The sequence below is a fragment of the Antechinus flavipes genome, chromosome 2 (assembly GCF_016432865.1).
Source record: "Antechinus flavipes isolate AdamAnt ecotype Samford, QLD, Australia chromosome 2, AdamAnt_v2, whole genome shotgun sequence".
Lineage (NCBI taxonomy): Eukaryota > Metazoa > Chordata > Mammalia > Dasyuromorphia > Dasyuridae > Antechinus > Antechinus flavipes.
In genome coordinates, this window is record NC_067399.1 from 279632397 (window position 1) to 279652028 (window position 19632).

The 19632-nt window shown below is 36.6% G+C and overlaps 1 protein-coding gene across 1 annotated transcript in view; it reads left to right on the forward strand.

Moving 5' to 3' along the window:
• The first annotated feature begins 4441 nt into the window (after positions 1–4441).
• EGLN3 (egl-9 family hypoxia inducible factor 3) overlaps positions 4442–19632 on the forward strand; it is a 35910-nt gene continuing 20719 nt past the window's right edge. The window contains exon 1 of the mRNA XM_051977272.1: positions 4442–5151. Within this exon, the coding sequence (XP_051833232.1) occupies positions 4795–5151 (357 nt within the window). The 5' untranslated portion in view covers positions 4442–4794. The remainder of the gene's footprint in view (positions 5152–19632) is intronic.

Genomic DNA, 19632 nt, shown 5'->3' on the forward strand with positions numbered 1-19632 from the left:
AATTGATAAATGGTCAAAGGATATGAACAGACAATTTTCAGATGATGAAATTGAAACTATTACCAGTCATATGAAAGAGTGTTCCAAATCATTATTGATCAGAGAAATGCAAATTAAGACAACTCTGAGATACCACTACACACCTGTCAGATTGTCTAAGATGATAGGAAAAAATAATGATGAATGTTGGAGGTGATGCATTGTTGGTGGAGTTGTGAATGAATCCAACCATTCTGGAGAGCAATCTGGGATTATGCCCAAAAAGTTATCAAACTGTGCATACCCTTTGATCCAGCAGTGTTACTTCTGGGCTTATATCCCAAAGAAATACTAAAGAAGGTAAAGGGACCTGTATGTGCCAAAATGTTTGTGGCAGCCCTGTTTGTAGTGGCTAGAAACTGGAAATTGAATGGATGCCCATCAATTAGAGAATGGCTGGGTAAATTGTGGTATATGAATGTTATGGAATATTATTGTTCTGTAAGAAATGACCAGCAGGATGAATACAGAGAGGCTTGGAGAGACTTACATGAACTGATGCTAAGTGAAATGAGCAGAACCAGGAGATCATTATACACTTCAACAACGATATTATATGAGAATGTATTCTGATGGAAGTGGATTTCTTTGACAAAGAGACCTAACTCAGTTTCAATTGATAAATGATGGACAGAAGCAGATACAAAGAAAGGACACTGGGAAATGAATGTGAACTATTTGCATTTTTGCTTTTCTTCATGGGTTATTTTTACCTTCTGAATCCAATTCTCCCTGTGCAACAAGAGAACTGTTCGGTTCTGCAAACATATATTGTATCTAGGATATACTGCAACATATCTAATATATATAAGACTGCTTGCCATCTAGGGGAGGGGGTGGAGAGAGGGAGGGGAAAAATCGGAACAGAAGCGAGTGCAAGGGATAATGTTGTAAAAAAAAATTACCCTGGCATGGATTCTGTCAATATAAAGTTATTATAAAATAAAATAAAATTAATTTAAAAAAAAAGATTAGGCCTTAAACCAAAACTAAAATTTAATGGCCAAATAAGGGATATAAGCAAAAGAGGAAGCTTTTCTTCTATTGGACATGATCTTGGTCTAGTTCCTAAAACTGATTGATGTCCTTTGGAATCTACCAAATTTATTATTTTAAGGAAATAGATTGAATAGGATCATGTGTCATAGATTTTAAAGTAGGAAGGTCAAGTCCAGCTATCTCATTTAACCGATGGGAAAACTGGGACATTAAGAGGTTAAATAATTTGCCCAAGGTCATATAGCTAACAGATGTTGGAGAAATGATTCAAAACCAGATCTTTATTCTAGTCCAGTACTCTATCTTGAAAGAAGTATGCTTTGGGATCGATCTTGGGCCTAAGAGGAATTAGGGAGGAGTCCATCTGTGCTAATACCTTACCTTTGTACTGCTATCTTCTCTTTGTTTCCTTTCAGAGCCAACCTTCTTGGGGCATTTTATCTTGCTTTTTAATCATTTATGAAACTAGTATCATTAACTAGTGCTGGGCAGGAAAAGTTAGGAAGACTACAGAGAGTTTGTCAGTTAACAAGTACAAAACTCCCACTCAGAATACTATCTAGGCAATTTAAAACCTTTTAAAGTTGCTCAATCATATGTTGGAAAGACTGGCTTGTACTTCTGATGAGAAAGAACTTTTGAGGTTAGTTCTGTTTTGTGTTGCAGCTTTTAGCTTGGAGCTCAAGTTTTTAAACTTAGTTTAGGCTCTGTGGAACTGAAGAAAGATTGGAGCTAAGAACTTGCTAAGAAACCATTGTTAGTGTTTTAATTAACTCATTTTAATAACTCAAGCATATAACATTCCCAAGTAAACTAGAAACATTAAAAAGTAAGTGGAAACTATTTAATAAAATAAATAAAAATAAAACATAGATAAGGTTACATTTTATAACTAATCCAATATGCAGCTTTCAGGGATTCTTATGTATGGAATAGTAGTCCTTTTTTTGTTTGTTTGACATGGGGACCTATGCCACTAAAGAATTCAGTAATTTGCTCAAAGTTACACAGCTGGTATATGACAGAAACAGCACTTGTACCCATGTCTTCCTGGCTCCTCACCCAGCTTTTTATTCAATAGGCCCCCATGTCCCCTTTCCATTTAAAGATTGTATCAGTGATCATCCCCTTCACACCCAACTTCTAGGTTTCTGTTGTATGTTTTCTTTTACTTCCACCAATGGATCCCCCCAACTCCCCCTTTCTCCACATTCCTTTTAAAGCAGGTACAGAGAATGTTATTATTATTATTTTTTTTTTTTGATTTTCAAATTTCAGTCTGTGACCTCATTCCATTTCTTCCATCATTTTTCAACAATAAAAAGAGAGCAAGGGTAAGGGAAGGAATAATAATATGATTAAAAATTATATATAATATGTTAAAATTTATATATGTGTATATATAACTGACATTTATATAATGCTTTATAATTTTAAAAGAACTATACTCTATATTATATCTTAGATATCATTTATGCATATAGAGTAGCACATGTGTGTATATATAGAAATTTTTTTTCTTACAACTTTGTGAAAGCTTTTATCAATCCCAAATTACAAATGAGGAAACAGATTTTGAGATTAAGTGTTATGCCAAAAGCCATATGCTAGCTAGCCAGATCTTCCTGACTCTTATTATCCTTGATAGCTAGCTAGCATTTATGGAATGCTTTAAAGTTTGCAGAGCACTTTATAAATATTATCTCATTTTTTATCTTCACAACAATCCTTGGATGTAGGTACTATTATTATCCCCCTTTTACAGATAAACAAACTGAGACAGATAGAAGTTAATTGTCTTGCCCAAGATCTGAGCTAGTGGCTGAGTCTGGATTTTAATTAAGGTCTTTCTAACTCCAGGTTCAGCCCTCTATCTTCTAAGTGTACCTTTAAAGTCTACATTTTTTGGTTAAATTCAAATGGAAAAGAAGACAACCGGTGCCTACTTTATAGAGATAATGTAGTAAAGTGATTATGTAAGTTATGATGTCTTCCTCTAATGTAGAGAAGGAAAGGAAATGTATAATCCATTAAATTGGATTGTTTAATCTATAGATAATGAAATTTTACTTGTTGGTTAAGCCCATACCTAGGGTATAGTTCACCTTGCTATTAAGATATAGCCATAATAACAACAAAGCAGGGGTTGGGACATAATTACAGTGACACATATCATGCCAAGGTAAACATTTTTCCTAACTCAAACCCTCTTGCCTCACAGCATATCTTACAAATAATGGGAAGTCAATAAATATTTTGTTGATTAATTAATTATTGAAGAGACTGATGAGTTTTCTTTCTTTTTCTCTCCTTCCTTTCTTTGCTTTCTTTAAAAAAACTGTTTTTTAAAAATTATCTAGCATTTATCTTGTCTTCTTTCCACCTCCCCCACCCAATGAAAGAAAAAAAAAGTAAAACCCTATAGCAAGTAAAGCAAAAACCCGAACTGTATGCCCCTCTTGTGTGTGTGTCTGTGTTTGTTTGTGTGTGTGTGTGTGTATGTGTGTGTGTGTGTGTGTGTGTGTGTGTGTGTGTGTGTGAGAGAGAGAGAGAGAGAGAGAGAGAGAAAAAGAGAGAGAATCTGTACCCTGAGTACTACATCTCTGTCAGGAGTTCAGTAACTTGCTTGGGGAATATTGGTTGATCAATGAATTCATGAATCTATTTTCTAATAAAAGATATGATTTAATAGTAGCTCACATTTATACAGTGCTTTAAAATTTGCAAAGCACTTTACAAATATCTCATTTGATCTTTACAACAGCTCTGGGATGTGGATGCTATTATAGTCCCTAATTTTACAGATGAGGAAACTGATAAATTTAAGTGACTAGCGGCTACTAAGTGTTTACAACTGGTTTCAGATCAGGTCAAACCACTCGGTCCACTGGGCTACCTACTTAATTAGTTTTTTTTTTTAATTCTCGAAGGCTTTACTAGGGAATTTAATACAGTCGCAGAATTTGGTATAAGAACAGCTTGGATTAAACTGCTCAAGTTTATGAAAAAAATTTATGGAAAAACAAAAAAAGATCAGTAGCATCCTGACACTTGGCTTCCCCTTGCCAAAGAGTACAGACATGCAATCGATCAGTTCTACTCCTAAACCTAAAAAAAAGAAAAGAAAGAAAGAGAGGGAAAATGAAAAATAAGGCAAACAATAAACTTGAGCTCTGCCTAAAGAAATCAATCCGTCCCGCTCTTTCATCAAACGACTAGAGAGACGGTGTGTTCAACCACGCTGCCCGCTGCGCATTCTTTAGCCAGGGGCGGGGCTTCCTGACGTCCCGGGGAGTGTTGCCCAGTTAGAGGCGGGGCCTGGTGACGTCCAGCGGAGTTTAGGTGGCCCGGTAAGGGGCGGGGCGGGGCGGGGTGGGATGGGAACGGATACTCAGCCCCCGAGTCTCGCTCTTGGCCACAGCCACTTACGCTCGAGCTCCAAAGCCGGGATTCTTCCAAATCTACGCTGGCCCACTCCGGTACGGAGTCCATGAGCCCCGCGCAAACTCTGCTGGAGTGCGGACTGTGCTTTTGTTAAGTGTACTCCACTCCAAGAGTTGTGGGCTATTTACTCAGGGTCCCAGCTGCAGCTGCTGGTGCAGTGCCGCCTCCCCGTCCTCCCCCAAGCTCTGACTTCTAGGAGCCCTGGCACCCCGGGGGCCTCCCACAGAGTGTCTGTCTCCCAAAGTCGTGCACACGCTGCCTCCAGCCACGCACACTGGGGCTCCCGCGACTCCTCTCCGCTCGGGAGTCGCGATGCCCTTGGGACACATCATGCACCTAGATCTGGAGAAGATCGCCCTCGAGTACATCGTCCCCTGCCTGCATGAAATCGGCTTCTGCTACCTGGACAATTTCCTGGGCGAGGTAGTAGGCGACTGCGTCCTGGAGCGCGTGAAGCAACTGCACTGTAATGGGAACCTGCAGGACGGACAGCTGGCTGGACCCCGCTCCGGAATCTCCAAGAGGCATTTGCGGGGAGATCAGATAACCTGGATCGGGGGCAACGAGGAAGGCTGCGAAGCCATCAACTTCCTCCTGTCCCTGATCGACCGGCTGGTTTTGTACTGCGGAAGCCGCCTGGGCAAATATTATGTCAAAGAAAGGTCCAAGGTAAGGGCGCTGTTACTTTCAATTGGGGATTGGGAAGAGCGGCGCCCTGACGGATCTCAAAGTTAAGCACCCCACATTCACTGTTTGCAAGAAACTTTCCTTCCCCTCCAAAAAAATTTGATACAAAGAAGACTAGTTTGGTTTAAAACCAAAAAAAAAAAAAAAAAAAAAAAAAAAGCGTTTGGGTTAAAACAAAAAATAATAATAATAAAATTGTTTGGGTTAAAACTTTGGAAGAATGCCCTTAACGTGGCACTTAATTTTAAATGAATTAACCCTACTAATAGTTCGGTCAATGGGAATAACGCTGGACTTGGGAACCTAATCCTGGCTTCTGCCACTTAACACTTACGTGATCTTGAGCAAGTCCTTTTCCCTTCTCCGAGTCTCAATTTCCTTACATGTAAAATGAAGGTGTTTTGCTAGGTGCACTGCCTTATAATGAATGCCTTTGGTTGCTGGTAAAAGACTAATCAATTTTTTTTATTTGTGTATGTTGGTGATAATTGGATAATGAGAACCAGGGGATGGGGTAGAAAAGATTGTTAGCCCCGGGAACGTCTTGATTTCGGAATGAGCATAACTTTTTGTTATTGTTGTTTAGTAGTCCCATAACCTCATACCTGTTGCTCAGGCGTTCCTCCAAATATTGTCTTTGAAGACCTACAATTATGATTTTTTTAAGGCTTTAGTTTGTTGAGTTGGACTCAATTCTAGTGCAATGTGTAGGCTCTTTTTCTCCCTCTGAGTCTGTGCATTTGGCCCATTGACCCAAAGGCACACGAGCTAATTTGTTGGTTGTCAAGATTCTATCCCACTACTCTTAGCCAGGCCCTTTTGTAGTAGTAAATAGATGGTGAAATCCACCCCAACAACTAACCTGATCATGAGAAAGTAGACAAGAACTTTTGGAAGGAAAAGAGGTTTTGGTTCACTTATTCCTCAAGAGATTCCCTTGAAGATAATTTCTTAGAAATGTTTACAGAATATATAGACAGCATCTCTGAAAAGGTGGGAAGTTGCCTTAACTCTTGTACCTACACTATTCATCGACAGACTCTAAGGTATTTGCATGCTGTCTTTCGATGTTTATTGGTCTAGCCAATGTTTCCGGAAGCAGCTCCAAGTGATTCTCCATTTTCTTTTATCCTAAATGAGGCTGAGGAGTAGATGAGCATAAGTAACATTTAAAAACCTGAATTGTACAGAGGAAAGCAAACTGGCTATCAGGTACAAGGAGAACAGTCACCTATGTACCATTTAAGGAGGTGTAATAGAGTATTTCATAATTTAAGATTGATCCTGTGATAAAACAAGCCTCTGCTGTTCCATTTGGCCCATGAGCACTGTTAAGACAAAGAATAAAAGACCAGTGCAAAGATATGGAATTGAATCCTTGGAGAAGTGAAGGGAGGTGGGAGAAAGAGACAAGTTAATTAAGCACCTACCATATGCCATTGTGCCAAGTGCTTTACAAATATTATCTCATTATGGGGGAGGGTCTGGATAGAGTATATACTTTCTGTATCTCTGAGAAAATTAAAGACATGTCTAGGAGTTCTTTAAAGACAAAAATAATCCCTAAACATTTGTTTTAACTTGGAGGAGAGTTCTTGAAGTCCACCAGTTTATGAAATATTTGGTAAGCCATTTTAATGAAGGTATTAGACTCTATATTTGAAGGAAGCTAAAGATACCTAAAGTTCTTTCAAACCAAGGTTGCACAGTTTGAAATGAATGTTTGTTTCCACTACCCCTCCCCCCCTAAAAACAAATTAGCTTTGAGATGGTAAGAATAAGTAATTATGAAGAGACCCTTCATCACAAAGAAATCTCACCAGGTTCTAGCTTCCTATGAGTAGCAGCCTGGGCCACTTATAAATTTAGATTTAGAAAGGAGTTGTAATTCATCTCTGACAAGCCCTTCAAGTTCTTATGGTTACAAGCATTTTTAAAGTATCTGCTATGGTACTAAACATTAAGCTAAGCACTGGGGGTATACCAAGAACTGTCCCTTCTACCCCTCAAAAGAGCCAAGCTCTGGTCATGATTCAAATCAAGTACACTTATTCCTGGACGGCTCTGTTTTCCAAGGCCTCTCTTTCAACCCTACAAATTTAAGGGTAAGATTTTATTGAAAAAAGTGTGAAATGTAACCAGAGCAAGAAAAAGCATATGGTTATAGCAAGATTTGATGGTTTTATCCCATTTGGGTGTGACATTTTTCCATTATTGGAATAACTTTATTAAGTATAACCCATCCAAAAAGTAAGGATTGTATAGTCTTTACTGGGTGGTTCACTAAAATACTGATTTTAACTATCTTTCACTATTGCCTAGGTTCCCCAACCCACTATGCTTTCATTCCCAGCTCCCTCACCTCATTGCTTTGCAACATAATACAAGCAGATGTTTATTGAATGAATACTTTTTGAAATTGAAGCAAGGAAATTTGATAGATGTTCGTTCTAATAAGTGGGATTTTGGAGGTGTCTCACAAGGAAACCTATCTTTATCTAGAGTCTCATCTATTTTCCTAATACATAGTTCTTCATTCTCTAATTGATAGAAAAACTAAGACAAAATATTCCCAAACCAATTAAAACATATTTTTGCCTCAAGTAAAATAAGCTCTATCAGGAGGTCTGACAGAGATGAGGTCATATAAAGAAACCTCTTTAGCTTTTGTGGGGAATGGAGGTGGCTGTCCAGCTTCTCATCAAAATTAGCAAATTTTGGTTGAAAGAAATCTATTTTCTTTCTAGGAATTTTCATTAATTTTGCCTATGAGTTTTCCTTTCCTGTCTTTTACTTATTTTCCTCAGCCTCCAACATAAAGACTAGTCTACCCTAAGTATGAAAACCTAATCAAACATAAGGCAGAATCTACTAAATCTGTTTTAGGTTTCTTGCTATTCTTAAAGTTCAGGTATATATTATTTGTATTATTAAGTGAGTATACTTTTAATGTGTCTTGTGAGGAAGTAAAAGCCATTAAATTGTAAGTTTGTCTCAGAAAACAAGTAAGTCTCCAGGCTGCAAAGTAGAAATGTTGGTCAGGCTCCAGTTGCTGAAGAAATAAGGGATTATTGAAATATTAAGAGAACGCTTCATTAAGTTACCTGAGCTGAATTGATCTTGGCAATTGAATTTGTTGGAAATGTATCTTTAGGGGCTTAATTAAGGTGCCCTTTGGGGAAAACTTCTAGTTGTAATTCCTTTGCAATGTGAAGCAGAATAGCGCCCCCTAACTTCAAGTGTGTTTGCTCTGAGACCCTCCCTGTATTTATTTAAAAGACTGCTCCCTCCTTTTTCAGGAATGTAGGAAATCTCCAAGACAAATATTGATCACCATTTTCTCCTTTTACTTTTCTGCACAAATCTCAGAGAACAGTGATTTATTTTCCACAGGGATTATAATTTATAGAAATAGAAGTTCTTTTGCTCAGTAATAGTCAACAACTAGTTATATTTCTCACTAACTCACTGAGTAAAAATGTCACTAATTCATAAAAATGGAGATATATGTATACATAAATTCACATAAATATTCACAAATATCACATAAATATACACACTTGTGTGTATATACATATGATATTTGTGAATATTTATATATGATTTATATTTATGAACTGTAGGTCCAATTCTGATTGACAAGTTTTTCCCTTAAACAACTGCAGAAGCTGATTCTTAGTTCTTGGAAAACTCAAAGGCAAGAGCTTTACTAGTGTTTCCCATTGCTATTTTTAGAAAATCCACTTATTAAGTGGGCTGCTCACAAATAGCCTTAACTGGACTAACTCCAGACAGTTGTGTACTTGAGGACGTGGAGGAAGTAGCTTCCCTACCCCAAAGGGATTCTTCTGTGACGGAGCCAAACCAGCCTTGGGCAAACTTCTCCATTTCACCTTGAATTGCTCTAAGAATAATTAAATAAAAAAGTTAGGTAAAGTTAAAATGTTTCCACCATTGTGAATACCACTATGGGTGTAGACCTTTGTGGGTTTTGTTTCTGTGCTAATTCGTGACCCTTCCTATCTGCCCTTGATCACTTCTTCTCTGGCCTTTGAGAAGGACTAAAGAAAGTTTTAATGGGGGGAGGAGGAGAGGAGAGAGAGAGATGTTTATTTTTGAGATCTGTGTATGCAGGCTGTCCTCAGTGTTAGACCGTCTTGTCATCCAAATCTCTGTTTCTTAACCTGGGTAACCAATCCAATTCTCACAACCAGGAATAATACCATTAATGTAGAGGCTTTAAAGTAAAGTTTTTTGGTTAAAAACTTTTGTATTTTCTGCAAATTTAATGTCTCATCCTTATGCAAATACATCCCAGTATGTTAAGATTTTCTCAAGAAAGTGCTTTGATCCATATGAACTCTGAAAAAGTCATTGGAGATGATTTTTTGGAGGGCAACTTTTGGCATGGGAAGACACTTGGAAAAGAAATTTACTGATTATTTGGGAACTCTCAGTAAATTATAATAAACTAAGACTAGCAGGGATGGAAGTGATTTTGTAAAAGCAGTTGAAAACATGGCTTTTTTTTTTTCCTTTTTGCTTCTGCAAACTTGATCAAGGCCCTATTTGTTTTTTGTGAATTAGGTTGAACTGTACTATGAACTGGGTGAATAATCTTAGATTATCTAAAATACTTGAAGATAAATGGCTTTTATAAAGTAATGTTCTGATATTAATGGCACATCTTGTGGCTAATTAATAGATATAAACCTTCCTTTAAAACCTTAAGTGTAGTTAGCACCTTATTAGTTTAAAACAAAACAAAACAAATTCTTGGCTTTGGGGTGGAACATACTCAATTTGGAAGTTTCCATCTAGGGAAGAAAAGCATCTTTAGAAACTGATTTAGTAGTCTTTGCTTTATCATTTGCAGTGTTGAATTATCTTTCTAGGCTAGAAATGTGCTGTATGCTGTTTATTTCACTTTCTTGCCTAGTTTATAGCCATTTCCCTACATTCTATGTTCAGTGAAGCTATACCAGCTGGCAGGAGTTTAATTTTCCCTTGATTTAAACTTAATTTTATTAATTTCTCATATATTCTTTAATCTTTTCTCTATGGACTCATTTAAGTTTTAGAAAGAGAAAGTCTTAGGCTTAGTAAAAAGGACCTTAAAAATTATCTATTCTGTCCATCTAGACTTAACTAAACTTTTATTTAGAGAAAATAGTGAATATTGAGTAAGGTATTTAAGTAGTTGGAGGATATGAGGTTGAAAAGTCATTCCTTTTGGTGGTAAGTTGTATTGAGAAATTTTAGAAATTGTCCAAATGGCTCATAAAGTACATAAATTAGTTAGGGTGAAGTAGTATGGAATATTTGAGCATTATTTTAAATGTCTATTTACTTTATTCACTTATAAACTCATTTATTTTGCGTAAATGAAGCTTTCATTAAGCACTTTTTATTAAGGAGTGTTGTCACAAATAGAAAAATAACAGTTCTTATTATAAGGTGTTCATATTCTAATAGAGGAGACAATATAAGTGGAAGGATAAATCCCTTAGGAAAAATTCCCACTGATTTTATGATACAGTGTCAAAACGGGTGCTAATTCCTATCTTTTAATATCATTTTTATTTGGAATACTAGAATTAAAATTCTAACCCCTTCGATCATATGCATTCAAAAAATGGTAATCTCTCATGGGATTTTAGAGTTAGGGCTTCAAGGCTCTTGAGTCCAACTCCCTCATTGTAGAGATGAAGAAATTAAGGCACACTAGTAGTGACTAAGGCAGAAAGGGCCATATAGGGCTTGTAAAGTGTCTAAGGCAGGATTTGAACCCAACTCTTTCTGCCTCCAATGCTAGTCTTTTTAGCCCTTTCATCATCTAGGTATTTCTTCTAGTCATCTGATCCTTCTAATCTCTTGTACATTGAACTTTTCCCCATGTTCCTTATCTTATTTTTTTACTTCTCTGATATTATTCACCTTTCCTCTGGTGAAACAAAAGCTTTTCAACTCTGACCCCTATTTTGAATCTTGCCATTAGCCATTTCAAAATCAGCTCTGCCCCTTCCTGTATTTTCCTTGTTTGAAAACCATATTTTATATTGATGAGAAATATAAATATGAATCATTAAGCACCTTTTAATAAATCAACAAGCCTTTATTTGGAACATCAGCAATGTGGCACTCTTTAATCTTTTAACTTTTAAAAGCTTGCTTAAGTCTCTGTCCCATGGAGCACTCATCTTAATCATCTTAAACTGATGTGTATGTGTGTGTGCACATGTATCCCCAAAGTTTTAAGTCATATGTGTATAATGTCCTCTATTATTAAAAAGTACATTCCTTGAATTCAGCAACAATTTCACATTTTTATTCCCAGTATTCAAAATCATGCCCTACATATTAGTGAAAACTTTGGGATTGTCCTGGACTTTGAAAATTGTTTTTCAGCATATTTGGTTTCCTTTGTATTCTGTATTTTGTTTTGTGTATTTAAAAATATTCTAAGAAGAGATCTGGTAGTAGCATCCAGACGGTCAAAAGGAGTCATGACTCCCAAAAAGGCAAAAATTCATCATGTTGTTTGAAGGTGGCACTTGCAGTGCAGGGGAAGAAATCTGGGGTTCAAAGAGACACCAGGCTCTGGAGGATTTAACCTTTTTCCTTTAGGAACTTTACTCTGAGCCCACAGTGCTGATTATGGAATTGCTTGCTTCCTTGGCTACTCCACCTAGGCTAGTTCCAAGCATTTTCTTCCCTGACCTTGTGTTCACAACCCTCTCCAGTTCCGGAGCTATAATCAAATTAATAGTCATTGCTTCTAAAAAGTTTGTCAATCTCCTCTCTAGGCTCCCATCCAGACCAAAAGATAACTGCCCTGCTACCCATTACCCTTAAGTAATGTATGTGTTGTCTTCCCTATGGGCACCTAAGTTCCTTGAGGAGAAAGGATTGTTTTGTTTTGTTTTTTCCTTTTTTGTTTGCTTGTTTCTGTGGGACTTGTTCACTTCTTGTTCAGTCACATCTGACTCTTCCTGATCTGCCCCTCCCCACCCCATCCCACAGCTTTCCCATAATAGGCCAGGCCCTGCCACTATGTCACTCTGGCCAAGTTCATGTTCTTTGTTCCCATGACACTATCCATCTATTTTCTCCAAGTGCTAAATAAATGCTTTTTCATTCATTCAAGATAAGAGTGAGGGGGATCACCTGTTAAATACGCAGTCATTGGGGAGAGAGGTGGAAGATCTCCTTAGTACCCACCTATAAATTAGGTGGCCTATAAATTAGGCCATATAAACAGATCTCAGAGAAAGGGAATAATTTGTAGGAAGAGGACAGTGTGGGAGATTTAAATACCTGAGCAGTTTATATCGATTCCAGTGGTGATAGAGAATCCCATTGAAGTTTACTGGGGGAGGAATATGTGATATCATCAGAAACTTACAGTGCAAACAATATGGCAATGTATTTTGTAAGTGAAGGGTTAGTTTGGAGGCCATAACTAGGCTGCCCAATATTACTTCTGCTACTAACTCACCTTTGTAGCAATAGGTACATCAATTGACTTTCTGATCTCAGCAATGAAAGATGAAAAAGTAGCTTACTTTCTGCAAAAAAGGGCTTTTGTTTCAGTAAACTTGTGAATTCTTCCACTGCACCATGCATCACAATTAGCTGATGATGAGCCCTATGACATATTTCTTCAGGAGTAGGACAGTAGTAATCATTTTTCTTTCTCTAGCTCTAATGTACATTCTGGCATAATCGAGGATTCAGATCTTTTCCCCTAGGCAACTGCCAGGGTGCCCAGTGTGGAGTTGAGCCTTAAACCACTGCAACTGTAAATATCGAAGACAAGTCATTTTTATGATATTCAGCTAAGGAATTCAGCTTGGCAAGGATCCAAAAAGCCAGTGATTTGGCATAGATTCAGAGTTGATATTTTATATCTGCATTATTCAAGCAAGATTAGTTAGCTTGGTTAATTATACATAGAATTTGTTAGATTTTTTTTTAACCAAGTCTTATCTTGTTATTTATATGGTTGAGAGTTTTTGGTTGTTCTTTCTGTAAATGTGTAGTCTCATATAAATATATACTCACACCCTTTTTCCTCTTCCCCTCAACTTTTTTTGCAAGGTACAGACTATATAATAAACTATGGTTTTCTTGAATAAATATTCAGCGAACATTTATTGTACATTAAGTGCAAAGCAATGTGAATATAGCTTTAATGTCTTGTCTTAAAATGGAATTTTTAGAAGCTGTGATGTTTTATTATTGTTTTGGTTATGACTTATGATTTTATATGTGGGGAGACCTTCCACTGTTTTAGTGATTTTCCTGAGTCTCTGAGAAATTAAGTGACTTAGTTATTATAGGACTTGAATCCTGGTGTTTCTAGACTTTATCTAAGGTTTTTTTATGGAAAGATGCTTTACAATAAATAGAACATTAAACCTTAGTAATTGATGTTTTTCAAGATGTAGGTAGGTATTTCATTTGCAAAATCTTTCACACTTAGAATGAGACTAAATAGGATGCTGAACATGATTTTAATATAGTAAATATTTACTATATTTATATATAAATTTCAATATAGGCAATTTTAAAAGGTCCCTAGAATTAAGAGACCTCATTTTTTACTTCCCATGAAACATTTATAGCTTGTTATATATATTAGAATGTTAAACTCCTTGAGGGAAAGAATTGTTTTTAATGCTTTTCTAAAGAGATAATATTTTCTTAGAGCAGTGTCAGGCAAACAGTAGGTGTTTAATAAATGTTTGTTCCTTTATCTTCTTTCTACACCCAAATGGGTTAAACATCCATCCTGGTAGTAACCCTCATGCTTCAGGTCCTCATCTGTAAAATGAGCTGGAGAAGGAAATGGCAAGTCACTTCAGTATCTTTTACTAAAATCCCCCAGATGAGACCACAAAGTTTCAACTAAAAAATACAAATGACAAAAGAAGTGAAGGCAATAATATTTATGGGTGTGCTAGACACATCCCAGGAACTTATTATATATATTAGGCCCAATACTAATCTTTGGGTATATAAATACCAATAGTACCTTTCCCCTTCAGGAGTTTATGTTCTAAAGTGGGGAGACATTATAAAGAGCTGAAAAAGGGGGAGAAAGGGCTTGTGGAAGAGGAGAGGGTATCTAGGGTGAAGATTCACTATGATGAGAAAATGAGTGGTGAAGAGTTGGAAAAGAAATCTGGGTAATATATTGATATTAGGTGCTATTTTGAATGAACCTTTTTCTAAATTACTGTGTAGAGAATTTTTGCATAACCTCATGAGCAGTTTACAGTAGAATCTAGTGTTTTAACTGAATAAACAAAGATTATGCTGCTGGAACTCAATTTCTTCTTCCCTGTAATATACTTGATATACCTAATCATACCTGGTGTGATCAATATCCAGAAAATTGAATATCCATATGATTACATTCCAGTTTATCTGTATTTTGAAAGCTTCCTTTCCATTTCTTTTTTTTAAGCAACTGTATTGAGAAATTCTTTCTTTGCAATTTCCTTGGAAAATGGGGACTCATTGTGGGAATAGGGATAGGGAAAGACTAAATTTCATCTGCTTGCCAAATTGTCAAATTTGTGCTTTGGCACAAATTTGGCTTAAAGCCAAATAGTGCTTTAAGGTTTGCCCTCTACTTTAAAAATATTATTTCATTTTGTCCTTACTACAACTTTGAGAGGTAAGTGCTATTATCATGCCTATTTTGCACATAAGAAAACTAAGGCAAACAGTTAAATAACACTTAAAACTTGCATTTAGTGATAATCAGCTTGGATGGTCAAGCAGTTAACTTGGTCCAGAAAATCAAATTAGCAACTCTTCGTAGCAGCTTATTTTTAATCATAAAATGATCCATTGGTTATGTCTTGAATGAAAGAAACCTTTTCACAAGCCTTTTCCATAGCAAATAATCCCAAGTAAAATTTTTTTACATGTAAGAGTATCAAAAAACCCTCTATTTGGTATGACAATGTCATATTTTTTTGGGATATAATTGACAATTCTTGATGAAGTTTTACAGGATTTGATTAGAATCCCTCAACAACCTTGTGGGTCTAAGTGTCTTAAGATTCCCCATTTTATAGATAAGGAAACTGAAACTCAGAGAAAGTGAAGTGACTTGCTTATGGTCTCAGAGCTAGTGTGAAGATTTAAACACCTCTCTTGTCTGCAGATTCAAAGGTCATTCTATTACTGGTACCCAAACAGAAGATTAGTAAAGAACTGTGATATTAGAGAGTCTTACAGACCCTTGGAGAGCCAGCAACGATATAGTGGAGATAATATGTCATTAATAAAGTATATATTTGCCTCGAAATCTAGAAGAGCTGAGTTCAAGTTCTACCTGTGAAACATACTGAATTTGTGATTAACCCATTCTGTGAGCTCAGAGCCACTCTAAAGACTCATAATTGTAGAGCAGCCTGCATTAAAAGTTTCCTCATATAAAATCACAGGTCTGGTTTAAAAAAAAATAAAGCAAAACAAAAATCAGTTGCTTTGGATTTCTATTTATAAAAAAAATTAAATATGCAAATTAAGTGACTAAAATGGCCATGCCTTTGAACCTAGAGATTTCTTTTACTAGGCTTCTACCTCAAGAGAATCCATTGATAAGAAGAAAGTCCCCATATAGATTACAATTTCATAGCAGCACTTTTTATGATAGTAAAGAATTGGAAACAAAAGATATTCATCAATTGGGGAATAGCTAACTGAATTGTGGTACATGAATGTAATGGAATATCACTATGCCATAAGAGATGATGAAATGATGTTTGATGAATAGAGAAGCATGGAAAGATCTATATGAACCGATGCAGAGTGAAGTTAAGCAGAACCAAGTACACTATATACAGTAACTCAACAATGTAAATGGAAGGGACAATCACACGCCAAAAATAAAAAGTGAAAAATAAAATTATAAAAACCAAGTAGGATTTGAATGAGGATATATGAGAAGACACCCCTAATCCACCTTGTTTTAAATATATAAATCAAGATATCATCAAAGCCAAAAGTCTAGGATTGATTTCTCACTATTATTCCACAGAGAACTATTTTACCATACAGCCTTTGCCACCCCTGACCAACAACCTTGATCATAATTGCAATTCTGACTACTGTTGCTTTCGTTCATTTCAATCTCACCTGACTTTTGCGACACCATTTTGGAGTTTTCTTGCCAAGTTACTGGAGTAGTTTGCCATTTCCTTTTCCAGGTCATTTTTAAAGATATGAAGAACTGAGGCAAGCAGGTTTAAGTGGCTCATCTAAGCTCACACACCTAGTGAGTGTTTGAAGCCAGATTTGAACAAGGGAAAATGAGTCTTTCCAGTTCCAAGCCCTGTGCACTGTTCAGTGTACCACCTAGCAGCCCTAAGATCCTGGCAAACAACCTTGCCAAATACATGTTGACAGTCACAAGGGAGAATGGTTAAAAGTGGAGGCTTCCGACTCATTTATGGTCAACAATCATTTATTTTGTGCCAATGTGTGCCGAGGACTGTACTGTGTACTGGGAACATAAATGTGGCAAAACAGCAGCAGTGACATTGCCCCAGTGTCCTAGACCATTTATGGTCTACAGGGTGGTACCTCTAGCACAAATAGGACAGTATAATTCCAGGCTAGACTATGATGGGACGAAAGAGAGATCCTGACATAAATGTTCTTGGAAAATTTCGGGGTATGAGAGAATCTTAAGTTAGAGCAGGGATGTCAAGTGGGAAAGAGATCAAGAAAAGCCTCATGGAGCAGGTGGTACATGAACTGACTCTAGACGGAAACCAAGTAGTTTATTAAGTGAAGAGAAATGAATGCATTCCAGGAACTCATTGAGAACAAATCCAAAACTTAAAAAAGGTTTTCAAAAGAATTTTTCATTAAGTTAGTTTGGCAGAGGAGAGCTGGAAAAAGTTATGGCTGGCTTTCCTGCCCCTCCTCCTTCCCCACGGCTGTAAGTTTTTCATTATATAGAGCTCAAACTAAGGGTACTAGGAATGACCTATATATGGGGGTATCAGCACATAAATTGCTACACATGGGAGGTAGTTTCCTTATAAGGCTCTGTTTGAGGGATATTAACATTCAGTAAAATTTGTTCTGCCTCAAAACTCAAGCTTTGAGTGGGGTCCTCACCACTGATTTCCCCTGAAGCGTTTCTAGGAGCAGTGGGGGGTTAAACAATATCTAGCCACATCAAGTTAGGATCAAGCAATATAATAAATAGTGTTTCCCAAACAATATTACATTTGGTTTTTGGAATGTTATGAAAGCCTTATTATAAAGTTTTATTATATAATAATAATAAAGTTTTATTTATTATAAATATTATACTATAAAGCTTTTCCCATAGGGTATACAGCCTTTGCAAATGTGGAGAAGTAGGAGATGGACATTTTGAATTCAAGGAACAATTAGAGTATACTTGGCTGCAATACAGAGTAGATGTGACGTAAAATAAAGCTTAGGTTAGAGCTATCTTATGGAATATGCTGAATGACAGCCTAAGGAGTACAGATCTTTTTAGGCTCTAGGATATAATATACTTAAAGTTCTTAAGCAGGAGAATATCATAGACAGATTTTTGTGATAGGAAGATTACTCTTGACAGGTGAAAACTAGACTGGAGACAGAAGGAATTGGATGCCGAGAGACCACTTAAGACGCTCTTAAAATGGTCTTACCTTAATAATAATAATAATAAGTAACTTAACTAACTTACTTAACTAATAATAGTATTCTTAGTTACAATTATACATAAAATACTCTCGGCAAAATAAGTAAATAAAGGATATTGGAATTCATAGGACTTGTCCTTGGAACATGTGTATACATAAGGGGGAGAGGGACTGGGAGGAAAGGTAAGAGAAAAGTTAAGCATATATCAAAAATAGATAATTCATTTGTATACTAAGGCCTTAGAAGAGTCTTTCCTGATATAAAGTAAAGTTAAACTAGCTGGATGACTTTAGAAATCTTTCTTTCACCATCAGCAAGTTGTCAGCCCTCCTTTGGCCTTATTTCCTTCTCAACTGTAAATAAGGTCAGTGATTTCTTATAATCTCTTTTCTTGAAACTTTGAACCCCTTTGTCCTCTATTCTTCCATCCTGCTTGAGTTGTAAAACGATGGTAAAGACAATTTAGCCACCAGATAGTTAATCTCATTCAGACTTTCATGAAAAACTTTGTATTCATTTCCTTTGAACTCTTATCAGATTCTCTGTTCCAAATGTTCTTTAATCCCTAAATCTCTTTTCCTCTGCATCCTGAAATATAATCTCTTCTACTTTATTGAGAGGGCAGCTAAGTGGCTCAGTGGGTCGCACTGAACTTGGAATAATAAGTTTAAATCCAGCCTCAGGCATTAATTGTGAGACTGGGCAAGTCATTTCACCCAGTTTGCCTCAGTTTCCTCATCTGTAGAATGAACTGGAGAAGAAAATAGCAAATTGCTTCAGCATTTCTGTCCAAAAAGATCCCAAGAAAAGAGTCAGATGTGACTGAAATAACTGAACAACCTACACTACATCTAATGAAACCTACACATTTTGCAGATAAGAAAAATTGAGGCGAAGGAAGAAATTTTGCCCCCAGGTTTATAGGGGGTGGTGGGAGGGGGAGAAGGTGTTTCTCTACATTTCTCTACAGCTAATGCTCTTTCCATATTCATGATGTTTCCTCATTCTTTTCCTATTCCTTAAATGGTTCCTGTCCTCCAACAGTTCTATCCTGGGGTCCTCTCTCTCCCTTTTTTGCTCCTCGATTCTGATAGCTTTAGGTGTGATTTCTATGCTGATTGATGACTCCCAAGCCAATAGTTCTACTGTGAATCTTTCCCTTGGAAATGTTTTTTGTTTTTGTTTTTTTTTCCTCAATTGCCTTTTCCACATTTGAAAACCAAATCCATTATCCTCTCCCCAAACCTGCTTAGTCCTCCACCTTCTCTATCCATGTTGATGTTATCACTTTCTCAGTTTCTAAACTCATAATTTCAACTTTGATCAGTTGGAATTCCCCCCCTAAACAAAGATATTTCATGAAATGCATATTGAGGGGAAACAGTTCTTTGGCTTTGGAATCTGTGTACCTAGATTAAAATTCCTTCTTTGACTTATTATTGCTTTTTTTGGACAAATTATCTCTTTGGGCCTCAGTTTCCCTATCTTTAAAATGGGGGAGTGGGTGAACTAGATGACCTCTTAAGATCCCTTTCTGCTCTGCTATGTAACAGCAATCCTTTTATTCAGACACTTTGTGCCCACTCTTTCAAATATACACAATGCACAATGGAGGGAGTCAGGACACACATATAGAAAGGTAGTTCACAATACTAGTGGTTGCTGCCCATCTCGTCTGCTTTTTTTTTTCTTTCTAATTTTGTTTCCTCTCCAACAACTTTTCAAGATCTGCCCATTGTAATGTGGCAATATTTCATCCACTGAGTTCCCTTC